Source organism: Eleutherodactylus coqui, chromosome 4 (assembly GCF_035609145.1).
Source record: "Eleutherodactylus coqui strain aEleCoq1 chromosome 4, aEleCoq1.hap1, whole genome shotgun sequence".
NCBI lineage: Eukaryota > Metazoa > Chordata > Amphibia > Anura > Eleutherodactylidae > Eleutherodactylus > Eleutherodactylus coqui.
This window is the reverse complement of record NC_089840.1, coordinates 132,056,167-132,069,442: the sequence shown is the minus strand read 5'-3', so window position 1 is coordinate 132,069,442 and position 13,276 is coordinate 132,056,167. Positions and strand designations below refer to the sequence as shown.

The following is a 13,276-nucleotide window of genomic DNA, read 5'->3' as shown; positions in this document are numbered from 1 at the left end:
TACCTGACAACACATGTTGCATTTAGGCTAATGGAGTCCGCCCCCTCCATTGTCTCCTTGTGCAGATCAGACAGCATTATCTGGGAATAGACACATAACTACTGAAAGGCGTACAGCAGGCTAAAAAAAGTTTCTAATTTCCGTATTAAGTTTAAATTTCACCCTGGACTTCAGTTTTACAGTCATCTGTTATTACAGATGAAAGCCAATGAGAAGAGATGGATCAAGTAAGATACTTCCCGGTGGATGTATTGAACACGAATGGATTGTATGTGAATTGACAAAATCCAGCCTAACGCAAGGAAAAAAAGAAGTCGAAAGAAATTGGGTGTCTTCAGGACATTTTCATTATTCTCATATTTTCTTAACTTAACATTTTTGACATACTATTAGAAATCCTTTTAAGCTGCTCTTGTGAATCAAGTAAAAGAACAACTAGTTCTTTATTCTCTTCTTCACCATTCCGCAAGACAGAAACACTTGGAATGTGGTTTGTGGAGGCTGGGTAACAAAGCTGCATGGGTGGCACCATTTTAATATTGGATCATTTTTGGAGAAAACCAGAAGGTCATAGGGTCATTCTGTGAAGAAGGATAGAGAGACTAAGAAGAGCGAAGACCATAGAAGGAATTTCTAAAGATGGGGCAGCACCTCAGTGAGGAGTCTAACAGAGTGGAAATAGATGTGGCCGAGCTCCAGGAATGGTATAAGAAGTTTGTTGTAGAGTGTCCTAGTGGGACTCTTTTCATGCATGAGTTTAAGCGTTTCTTTGGAGTGCAAGACAACCAAGAAGCAGCAGACTATGTTGAACACATGTTCAGAGCTTTCGATAAAAATGGGGTAAGTTGTCATCTTAACTCTGAACGCTATAACACAATCAAGTGGATACTGTATCTTTGAACATGTGGAATAAAATCACGTTTAGAACTAGTTAAGTGATTAAATGTGTTCTCTGGGTACAAGGACACTGAGAGAACTACTGGAGACCCAGGTTCTAATCCCTTTTTGTCCTATGTAAGATTTTTAGAGGACTGCTAAAACCCAACACACATGCAATTAATATTTTCATTCCCACCATTGCTTTATTCAGACTACTAGAAATTATTTTACACATTTCTCTTGTTTTTGTTTCCTGTGTTCAAGCAGATAGGATATATATTTCAGGAAGGTATAGCTGTTCTTGTCAATCTTTTTTGTTAAGTGTTACAGGTTTTTTAAGTGACTGTGCTATTGCCATTAACTTCACATTTGTCATATTCTAACAGGACAGATTAATTTGATTTTTTTTTATTAGAAAGCATAATTTACAGGGTGAATTTAGTAAGGACATAAGAAATCCAACATCTTACTATAATGACCAAAATATATACAATCCCAGTCGTTTAACTCCCTTTGGATACAGCAGTCGATTGTGATTATAGCATGTAAGCAGTTTGGCAGAGGAAGGAGGGGGTCTCCTATCAGTCCATAGATGTGATCGTGGTGGGGGGCAATGGTTTTGAATGGGGGTTGAGGGCTACTGAGCAATTTTTCGGACGATAGTCGGAAAGGCACCATTATGCCCCTTTTTGCACGGGCTGAGTCGGGCAAATGACTTGGTGACCTCATCACCAGCTCGTCCACGCTTGGGCAGCCTGTTTAAACTGCGCAATTTGTGATTGAGAATCATGCCATTCTTGTGCACTAGTCATTCAGTGTTTCACATTCCTTTGTAAAACACTGAACAATAAGCGTTTAAATGGCATGATAAGTGCGCGAGCCGCCGCTGATTTTTATGCTTGTTGAAACTGAACGATGTTCATTTGTCATTCAATTGTTTGCCTGCTTTCAAATTGAACAATTTTGTGAACGATAATTGTTTCATCTACATGAGGCTTAAGTCACAATTATAGACAAACACAATGAAAATAAACTAATAACACGCAAAGAGTTGTACCATTCATACCTTTTATTGCGCACACTGAGTAACCATCTACAGTGCAGGGAGAAAAAAGAAGCCAACGTCTGTCTTAGCAACTTCTCCAAGAGCTAATTGTCAAAGAATGGTATTCATGGAAGGACACCACCAAGGAAGCTGCTGCTGTCTGAAAAAAGAAACAGTTGGATGTTCCATGATGTTATATTCCACTATATTTATAGGGGGGGGAAAAAGCACTGCACTCCTACAACAAAACCTCATCTGAACAGTTTGGGACTGCTTTGCTGCCTCAAGGCCAAGATGCCTTGAGGGAACAATGAATTCTAATGTATAAGAAAACAATTGGAGGTGAATGTAAAGGAAGCAGTCCATGATCTTGTGACCCAAAGCACACAAAAGAAAATCACCTAAAGAATGGTAGAAAAACAAGATTTATGTTTTGGAATGTCCAAATCCAAGTTCTGACCTTAACCCTATGGCAATGTCCTGACATGACCTGAAGACGACACATAAAGCATCCCAGAAATATTGATAAACCGAAACACATTTACTGGAAGTAATGGTCCAAAATACCTCCTCAGCACTGTGCACAGCCATATTATTTGCAGCTACAGAAAATGGTTGATGGCGCTAAAGAAGGCTCTACAGGGTCATTTACTTTATATCCCTGCACTTTAAATATTTACTTAATGTGCTTAATATAATCCACGAGCAGTACTACTCTTTGTATGTCATTATTTTAGTTAGATTTTGTTAATCTTTGCAGAAATCCAGGCAATTCCCAGGGGTTCATTTACTTTTTCTTGCAATGTAGCTTTCTAATACACTTTGAATTTACATTCTTCACCATTTTCAAGATCTCTGTTTGCTGTTACATTTCAATTTGAAATCTGTTTTGATCTTGTCTAACTGACACACGTGTATGTCTGTGATGTGTAGACATACATTTATGTGAACCTCACATTATCATTAGTAATTTTCAGGCAGTAAGCAGAGCTCTTCACATTGTAAGACGTTGTCGCAACAAAATTAAAGGGGACGTCCAGGATTAGAAAAAAAAGGTTCTGCTTTTTCCCTATCTACAGAGCATGACTGTCCATGGACTCTGATTTTACAGTTAAGCCCCATTCACTTGGGGATGAGCTGCAATACCAGGCATCACCCAAGAAGACGAGTGGCGCTGTTTCTAGGGGGGAAAAAAAGATGCTTTATGCTTTTATTAACTCTTCTGTAGGCCCCCTAAGTGGTCTATCTAGAATACATGGTCACCAATTAAAAGAATACAAAATAACATTAGCAGGGTACAGATTCTCATGCAATGTGCAGTGCAAGCCTGGTTCACAATAGGTAATTGTAAATTGATTATGAATGTGAAGATGCAAAGGTTGGCACAGATGAATAGTAAATATTTGGAATTTCATAAGACTTTTTTTCATATAATAGTTTTCAAAGACCGTTTTCTATGGTGGTAAAGGGATTATTAACAGCCTTCAGGACAGATGAGGGGGACTTTGCAAAATATATAGTAGGACTGAACTTTGCTAGAACTTGTTCACAACATGTTCAAACCACAGATACCAGGTGCTTGCACACCTATGTTGTCCTGGACAGCACCATAAATCATGACTCCGTCTACCGATGTTGTGGTTTTCTTTTCCTGTGGCTTATATTTCTTCTTGTGTGATGGCCAGATGCTTAATAATCTGTAGTCTGAGTGCATGCATAATCAGAAAAAGTCCCCTACCAGATCTCTCTGCCCTCTTCAAGACCGGACTAATACATACACAATAAAAGAGTACTTAAAATAATTACAATACAGTCACAGCAAAGTATTTTTCTACACTTCCCTTTAACCCCTTAGTGAAGGCCACATAGTGTTTTTACGTCCCTGCTAAGTGGGCTTTAATCCTCAAGGACGTAAAAACATGCTTGCTCTGAAGATTAAAGGCCCGTGGGCTGAGGATGTGACAGCTCCATGCTGTTGGTTCCCGGAGGTAGCTGTCAACCTGGAGCTGTCATGGGGGACCGCGGGAAGCTCCCCCGACTCATGCAATCGACACTATCCAATGGATAGTGTCGATCGCATGAAAGTAAATAAAAAGTGAAAAAAAGTTAGTTTCAGCTCCCCTCATGGATCGCATCTATGAAGAGGGCTAAAACTACTCACCCCTGTACTCCGCGATACCCCGCGTGATCTGGTCTGAAAAGAACCATCAGCTGTCTTCTGCGCGCCAAAGGAAAAATGTGACGCATGTGCAGAAGACAGGATCATCGTGGGAAATGTCAAATCTTTTGGCTCCCTGCTACTGAAGGTTGCTGGGATGCAGGAGATGTCACCGAGGACCGCGGTGACTGATCCCTGGGCCTGTGATTGCCGCTATCCAATGGATAACAGCGATCACGGAAAAGTTCAAAAAGTAAAATAAAGTTAAAGTTTCACTTCCCCTGGATCCATGAGGGGAGGTGAAAATATTCACCCCCATCCTCCGCAATGTCCCACAGCGATATGGTCCTTTCAGGACCTTACGTCGCCTTCTGCGTTGGGCGCATGCACAGACGGGCTCACACCCTGGGAGATTTAAAAATCCCTCTGCTCCCGGTCAGCATGTGCAGCCTGGAGCAGAGAGATATCACCAGAGACCATTGTATGCGGTTCCCGGTCACATGATGTAAAAAAAAAAGTTTAAAAAGTTTGTTTCATCTCCCCTCACGGATCATATCCAAAATGGCCGAAGCATGCACAAAATACGCAGATTGTCCGGGTAATTGAAAATCTCTATACTCATGGCTACCAAACGTAGCCGAGAGCCTGGAGATGTCACGGGCTTCCGTGGTCCCTGGTCAGATGATCACTGCTATCCAATGGATAACGGTGATCATGTAAGAGTTTAAAAAGCTGAAATTTCACCTCCCATCACGGATCTGATCCATTAAGGCAGGTGAAATTACTTACTTAAGGCCTCCGGTGATGTTTCCCGACGGGATCTTTATGCGCAGACCTTTCCCCAACTTCAGCTCTTGTGCCCATTAGCAAAATGGCGGACACAAGCATAGAAGCTGGGGAGGGCCCGGGAAATTAAAAATCCCCTTGCTCCTCACTAGCCGAGACTGTGGAGCAGTGACCGAGGGCCGCAGTAAGCGGTCTCCAGTCACATGATCATCGTTATTCAATGGATAATGGTGATCACGTAAAAGTTAAAAGCAGTTGAACTTCAATGCTCCTTTTGGTTTGGGCCCCGTTGTGAAACCAGACATAAGATTGGGGCCACAATGGGCATACATGGGGCAAACAGGGTGTTCCATTTTGGGGTGAAAGTCTTCATTCATATGTATGCTGTACCAAAAACGTTTTCTAAAATGACATAATTGCCAAAAATTGCAAAAATCGTAATTTTTTCCTTCTGCTTCGCTTAGATTAATTCAAAAACTGTGGCGTCAAAATATGCAGTACACCCCTAGTTGAATGCGTTAAGGGCCTAGTTTTCAAAATGGGGCCTTTTGTGGGGGTTCTCCATCATTTTGGCTGCTCACGGGCTCTACAAGTGTGCTATGGGGCCTAAAATGCATTGAAGTAAAGTGTCTGTCCTGAAAGCCACCAGCTGCTCCTTTCAGTTTGGGCCCCGCTGCACATAAAGATATAAGATTAGGGCCACAACGGGTATGTTTCTGAAAACAGGACAAACAGGGGTATCCCTTTTGGAGTGTAAATCCTCATTTTAATGTGCACTATAGAAAAAAATGTCTTTAAAAGGACATATTTGCAAAAATATGAAATTTTATTTTTTTCTCCTCTAAATTGCATTAAAAAACTGTGTGGTCAAAATATTCATGACACCCGTCAGTGAATACATTAAGCGGTGTAGTTTTTGAAATGGGGTCATTTGTGGGGGTATCTATCATTCTGTCAACTATGAGCCTTTTAATTCTTGGGTTGGTGTAGGAAAACTGTGTTCCTCAAAATGTTGATAAGTAATTATAATGGTGGACACCGACTAGCGTTTTTTTTTTCTTGCACTGCAAGAGCGAGTGAAAACACTTACCTCACAGCGCAAAAAAAACGCTGCGATATCACAAATGCTTTCAATGGGGCCGGCAGCAGCAGCGTCAGCCCCATTGAAAACATAGGGAGTATATCGCTGACTTCTGCCACAGCTGTGACAGGGTTTTTTTTCATCCCCGCAGGGATAAAGGAATTCTCTTCTTCAGCTGTGACAGAAGTCCAGGATGCTATCCCATTGCTTTTAATGGGGTCGGCGCTGCTGCTGCACTTGGATATGCAAAACCTTTATGGAGTTATTCTATGTTAGAGTGACACATGTCAGATTTTCAAAATTTGGCTCCATCACTAAGGCGCAAACAGGCTTCATCCCTAAGGCCTCATGTTCACGGGGAAATTTGGGCCCGCGCGGATTCTCCATGCAGAATCCCGCAGCGGGTCCCTCCTTTCCTGCAGACATGAGGCCAAAAAATAGATAATACTCACCTGACTAGACGCTGCAGGTTCCTGTCCGTCACGGCCGGATCTTTTTTTCCGCCCGGCAGATGTGCTTGGCAGGCCGGTAGCGTGCCGCATGCATGTGCCGTGCACACTTTTTTTTTTTAACTACTGCTTTCCCGCCGTCCCACAGCACAAATACAGCTGAGGGACCGGACGGCTTCCATAGGCTGTAATAGAACACCCGCAGAAAATGGATCATGCTGCAGGCGATTTCAGGGAAAATGACATCCGCAGGTATTTAGTTACCTGCGGGTCGGGTGTCCAATGATTCCCTATGGGCGCGGATCACGCATGCTTGACAACTGCACGGATTTGTTAAATTGCAAGCATGAAAATCATAGTTGGCTCGTTCGCTAATCATTCGGTTTAAATACTGATCATTCCTTCATTCCTATTCAACAGTACTGTAAATGCAAACGATTTGGCGAGCAAAGGTTTTATCTGCCTTAATAAACAGGTTGCGCGAGCAAATGAGCGAACTCTAACAGTATTTGCTTTTGTGAACGGTAAATCGCTTTGTCTGAAACCACTCATAGGGCTCCTGCACACTTGCGTTTTTCTTGCGCCTTTTGTTTTCTTCACGCGATTGTCAATCGGACTTTCTAATGTTAAAAATGCATCACACAAAAATTGCAAAACACCAACCTGCGATGCGTTTTTAACATCAGAAAGTCGCATTGATAATCGCGTTAAAAAAGCTCAGCGATATCGCAGCGTTAAAAAAACGCAAGTGGGTGTGAGCCCTTAGGTGGAGTCTGCAGAAATGGTGATCTGCTGATTGAATGTTTGTCCGACAGCTTTCTCATCTGTATGACTAGATTAACTCATGGCTGATCTGCTTATACGATACCCTTAGGCCTCGTTCACACGAGCGTGTATTTGTGCTCACAAAACCACGGGTCTATTAGAACTATTTTTTTCCCATGGTGTGCTCGGCTGTTATTGGCTGAGCCCTCTGATTTTAAATGTATATGTATATGTATTTTTTTTTCACAAGCTAGGAATGATTTTCAGGGAAGGGCTTATATTTAAAGCCCTTACCCGAAAATCACTACAGGGGTTGCCGGCAGCAGCGGTTGCCCCATTGAAAGCAATGGCACGCAGCTCTGTTTACGAGCTGTTTTGTGCACATCCGTGCAGCGCTGATTTGCACGAACATATGCGCGTGCAAAACAACGCTCGTGTGAACGAGGCCTTAGGGTGCCTTCAAACTAGCGCTAAAATCCCACGATGAGAGTGAAAATGCAGAATTATGAAACCAATGATTTTCAATGGTTTCATTCCCATTTGCGATGTTTTCACTCATGCAATGTTGCGAGATTTAAAAATTGCAGCATGTCCTATCTTTCTGCGTTTCACGATTTAAAAAAAACAAAAAACATTTTCCCCTAGCCCATGTTTTCCTATGGAGCCTCCTTTTTATCACATCACAAAGCGTGAAATTGCAATTTGCATGCAGTGCATCTGAGAAACTCCTCAACATTAGAAACTCCTATTGACCTTCACGCGATAAAATCAGTAGGGTAGCACAAGACCGGGTTCACAGGAGTGAGACAATTGCACTATTTTCATGTCATGTAAGAGTGAGTGAAAACGCAGAATTATGAAACCAATGATTTTCAATGGTTTCATTTTCGATATTTTCACGCACATGTTGTATGGAAAAAAAAACAAACACATTACACCCCTAGTTAAATGCGTTAAGGGGCCTAGTTTTCAAAATTGGGTCATTTGTAGGAGGTTCTCTAACGTTTTGGCTGCTCACAGGCTCTACAAGTGTGCAGCCACACTTGTATGGCTGCACACTTCTATCTTTTTGCAGTATCGCCCATTGTTTTCAATGGGGCCTGCTGCAGCAGTGCCAGCCTCGTTGAAAGCAATGGGAGAACTCTACATTCCTCTTTCACAGCTGTGGCTGGGGAATCCTTTCATCACCGGCAGCGGAATCCCTTCATCGCTGGTGGGGGTATCCCTTTATTGCTGGTGGGGGAAATCGCTTCATCCCTGTGGTGATGCAAGGCTGGTTTTACATGAAACCACCTCACATCCACAATGCTTTCACATGGTGGAAAGTGCGATATCGGGCTGTGAATCACGGCCCAATATCCCCCTCACCCATGTGAAACTAGCCTTAAGGGCATGACCTATTTTGGTCTGAAGAATTCTTTGGGGATTTTCATCTACTTTTCAAAAGCCATAGCATTATTTTTCCACTGACGTGCCCGTGTGAGGGCTTGTTTTTTGCATGGCAAACTGTCATTTTTATCGGTACCATTTTTAGGTACATATAATGTATTGTAAAACTTTTATTAATTTTATTGGAGGGCACGGAGAGAAAATGCATTAATTCTGCCATAGATTTTTTTTACATTACTCATGCTGCACAAATGACATGATATATTTTTTCTGTAGATCAGTACGATTACAAAGATACCAAAATTATTAATATTTTTAGATATTTCTACTTTTGTGCAATAAAAACCCCTTTTTGGTAAATTTCTGTGGGGGCTTGTTTTTTGTATGACAAGCTATAGTATTTATTGGTACCATTTTGTGTATGGCTTATTTTAAAATCACTTATTGTGTTTTTTTGTGGGGCAAAATGAACAAAATTAGCATTTTCTACCCGTTTTTAAGTTGTTTTTCTTTTTTTTACTGCTTTTGCTGTGCAGGGTCAATTGTGTGTCCAATTTATTGTACAAGTCATTACAGATCTGATGATACCAAATATGTGTGTTTTTTTATATATACAATTGGGAGAGTGTGCAAAAAAAAAAAGTTAGTTTTTTTTTTATAGTATATTTTTACATTTTTTTATGGCCCTGTGGGGGACTTAAACCATAGAAGGTCCGATCGCTATGATAAGGCAATGCAGTACTTTTGTACTGAAATACCTTATCGCTTACAAGAGCAATCACAGCCCATGGCAGGCCAAGACACCAGTGTATGGCATTAGAGATGAGCGAGCACCAAAATGCTCGGGTGCTCGTTACTCGGGATGAAATTATCGCGATGCTCGAGGGTTCGTTTCGAGTAACGAACCCCATTGAAGTCAATGGGCGACCCGAGCATTTTTGTATTTCGCCGATGCTCGCTAAGGTTTTCATGTGTGAAAATCTGGGCAATTCAAGAAAGTGATGGGAACGACACAGCAATGGATAGGGCAGGCGAGGGGCTACATGTTGGGCTGCATCTCAAGTTCACAGGTCCCACTATTAAGCCACAATACCGGCAAGAGTGGGCCCCCCCCCCTCCCAACAATTTTTACTTCTGAAAAGCCCTCATTAGCATGGCATACCTTAGCTAAGCACCACACTACCTACAACAAAGCACAATCACTGCCTGCATGACACTCTGCTGCCACTTCTCCTGGGTTACATGCTGCCCAACCCCCCCCCCCCCCTGCACGACGCAGTGTCCACAGCGCACACCAAACTGTCCCTGCGCAGCCTTCAGCTGCCCTCATGCCACGCCACCCTCATGTCTATTTATAAGTGCGTCTGCCAGAGGAAAAGCAGGCACACACTGCAGAGGGTTGGCACGGCTAGGCAGCGACCCTCTTTAAAAGGGGTGGGGCGATAGCCCACAATGCTGTACAGAAGCAATGAGAAATATAATGCTGTGCCACCGCCATCAGGAGCTGCACACGTGGGCATAGCAATGGGGAACCTATGTGCCACACACTATTCATTCTGTCAAGGTGTCTGCATGCCCCAGTCAGACCTGGCTTTTTAATTCATAGACACAGGCAGGTACAACTCCCTATTGTGAAGTCCCTGTGGACCCACAGCATGGGTGGGTGCCAGGAAGCCACCAGCGGTACATAAAAATATCCCATTGCATTGCCCAACACAGCTGAGGTAGTAATGTCGTGCTTAATGCAGGTGGGCTTCGGCCCACACTGCATGCCCCAGTCAGACTGGTAATATGTACCTTAACAGTAACCACGTTGGTGGTAATGTGGTGGTGACTGCGGACCTAGTAGCGCGGTTTTATTTTGTTGGTTTTCGGAATGTGGCCAGGATTAAGTGGGCTGTGGCGGGGGATGTTTTTGAGGCACTACGTGTCCTCTCCACGTGTCCGTGGTTATATGCACCTTAACAGTAACAGCGTGGGTGGGAAATGGCCTCGCCGCCATCATGTCTTTGGGAAGCCTCTGTTTCCACACCCCAGAGACATACCATTAGCAGCGGTATAGGCAGAGCCCATAATTAGTAACATTTCAGCCGTAGCATTAGGACAGGCCCCACTAACATATCACTAGCAGCATTATAGGGGGAGCACAGTATTAGTTCCATTTCAGTAATAGTAGTACTCAAGACAGGCCCCAGTAACAATTCCGAAGCAGCAGTATAGTGGGAGCGCAGTCTTCGTTCCATTTCAGTAGCTGCAGTATAGACAAGGCCCAAGTTACATTTATGTAGCTAAAGTGTAGGCCAACCCCACACACCTTTCTGTACCATGAGTGCAGGCGAAGAACATAGAAATTGCTATGATTACACTGTAGGTGAGGGCCCCAAAAAATTGGTGTACCAACAGTACTAATGTACCTCAGTAAAAATTGGCCATGCCCAGCCAAGATGGCAGGTGAAACCCATTAATCGCTTTGGTTAATGTGGCTTAAGTGGTAACTAGGCCTGGAGGCAGCCCAGTTTAACGAAAAATTGGTTCAAGTTAAAGTTCCAACGCTTTTAAGAGCATTGAAACGTATAAACATTTTTTAGAAAAATTATATGAGTGAGCCTTGTGGCCCTAAGAAAAATTGCACGTTCAGCGTGATTACGTGAGATTTCAGGAGGAGGAGCAGGAGGAGGATGAATATTATACACAGATTGATGAAGCAGAAATGTCCCCGTTTTGGATGGTGAGAGAGAACGATGCTTCCATCCGCGGGTGCAGCCTACGTATTGCTTATGTATCGCTGCTGTCCGCTGGTGGAAAAGAGAAGTCTGGGGAAATCCAGGCTTTGCTCATCTTGATGAGTGTAAGCCTGTCGGCACTGTCGGTTGACAGGTGGGTACGCTTATCCGTGATGATTCCCCCAGCCACACTAAACACACTCTCTGACAAGACGCTAGCCGCAGGACAAGCAAGCACCTCCAGGGCATACAGCGCGATTTCAGGCCACGTGTCCAGCTTCGACACCCAGTAGTTGTAGGTGGCAGAGGCGTCACGGAGGACGGTTGTGCGATCGGCTACGTACTCCCTCACCATCCTTTTACAGTGCTCCCGCCGACTCAGCCTTGACTGGGGAGCGGTGACACAGTCTTGCTGGGGAGCCATAAAGCTGGCAAAGGCCTTGGAGAATGTTCCCCTGCCTGCGCTGTACATGCTGCCTGATCTCTGCGCCTCCCCTGCTACCTGGCCCTCGGAACTGCGCCTTCTGCCACTAGCGCTGTCGGATGGGAAGTTTACCATCAGTTTGTCCACCAGCGCCCTGTGGTATAGCATCATTCTCAAACCCCTTTCCTCTTCGGGAATGAGAGTGCAAAGGCTCTCCTTATACCGTGGGTCGAGCAGTGTGTACATCCAGTAATCCGTAGTGGCCAGAATGCGTGTAACGCGAGGGTCACGAGAAAGGCATCCTAACATGAAGTCAGCCATGTGTGCCAGGGTACCTGTACGCAACACATGGCTGTCTTCACTAGGAAGATCACTTTCAGGATCCTCCTCCTCCTCCTCCTCCTCAGGCCATACACGCTGAAAGGATGACAGGCAAGCAGCATGGGTACCGTCAGCAGTGGGCCAAGCTGTCTCTTCCCCCTCCTCATGCTCCTCCTCCTCCTCCTCCTCAACGCGCTGAGATATAGACAGGAGGGTGCTCTGACTATCCAGCAACATACTGTCTTCCTCCGGCTCTGTTTCCAAGCGCAAAGCGTCTGCCTTTATGCTTTGCAGGGCACTTCTCAAGATGCATAGCAGAGGAATGGTGACGCTAATGATTGCAGCATCGCCGCTCACCACCTGGGTAGACTCCTCAAATTTTCCAAGGACCTGGCAGATGGCTGCCAACCAGGCCCACTCTTCTGTAAATAATTGAGGAGGCTGACTCCCACTGCGCCGCCCATGTTGGAGTTGGTATTCCACTATAGCTCTACGCTGCTCATAGAGTCTGGCCAACATGTGGAGCGTAGAGTTCCACTGTGTGGGCACGTCGCACAGCAGTCGGTGCACTGGCAGATTAAACCGATGTTGCAGGGTGGCAGCGTGCGTGTGTGATTTGCGGAAATGTGCGCAGATCCGGCGCACCTTTCCGAGCAGGTATGACAAGTGGGGGTAGCTTTTCAGAAAGCGCTGAACCACCAAATTAAACACATGGGCCAGGCATGGCACGTGCGTGAGGCTGCCGAGCTGCAGAGCCGCCACCAGCTTACGGCCGTTGTCACACACGACCATGCCCGGTTGGAGGCTCAGCGGCGCAAGCCAGCGGTCGGTCTGCTCTGTCAGACCCTGCAGCAGTTTGTGGGCCGTGTGCCTCTTATCTCCTAAGCTGAGTAGTTTCAGCACGGCCTGCTGACGCTTGCCCACCGCTGTGCTGCCGTGCCGCGCGACACCGACTGCTGGCGACGTGCTGCTGCTGACACATCTTGATTGCGAGACAGAGGTTGCGTTGGAGGAGGAGGAAGGTGCTTTAGTGGAGGAAGCATACACCGCCGCAGATACCACCACCGAGCTGTGGCCCGCAATTCTGGGGGTGGGTAGGACGTGAGCGGTCCCAGGCTCTGATTCTGTCCCAGCCTCCACTAAATTCACCCAATGTGCCGTCAGGGAGATATAGTGGCCCTGCCCGCCTGTGCTTGTCCACGTGTCTGTTGTTAAGTGGACCTTGGCAGTAACCGCGTTGGTGAGGGCGCGTACAA

General features: G+C 45.0%; 1 protein-coding gene across 2 annotated transcripts in view; it reads left to right on the top strand.

Moving 5' to 3' along the window:
• Positions 1–596: 596 nt before the first annotated feature.
• GUCA1B (guanylate cyclase activator 1B) overlaps positions 597–13,276 on the top strand; it is a 52,083-nt gene continuing 39,403 nt past the window's right edge. For both annotated transcript variants that reach the window (XM_066598668.1, XM_066598669.1), the window contains exon 1: positions 597–840. In XM_066598668.1, coding sequence (XP_066454765.1) covers positions 640–840 — 201 coding nt within the window. In that variant the 5' untranslated portion in view covers positions 597–639. The remainder of the gene's footprint in view (positions 841–13,276) is intronic.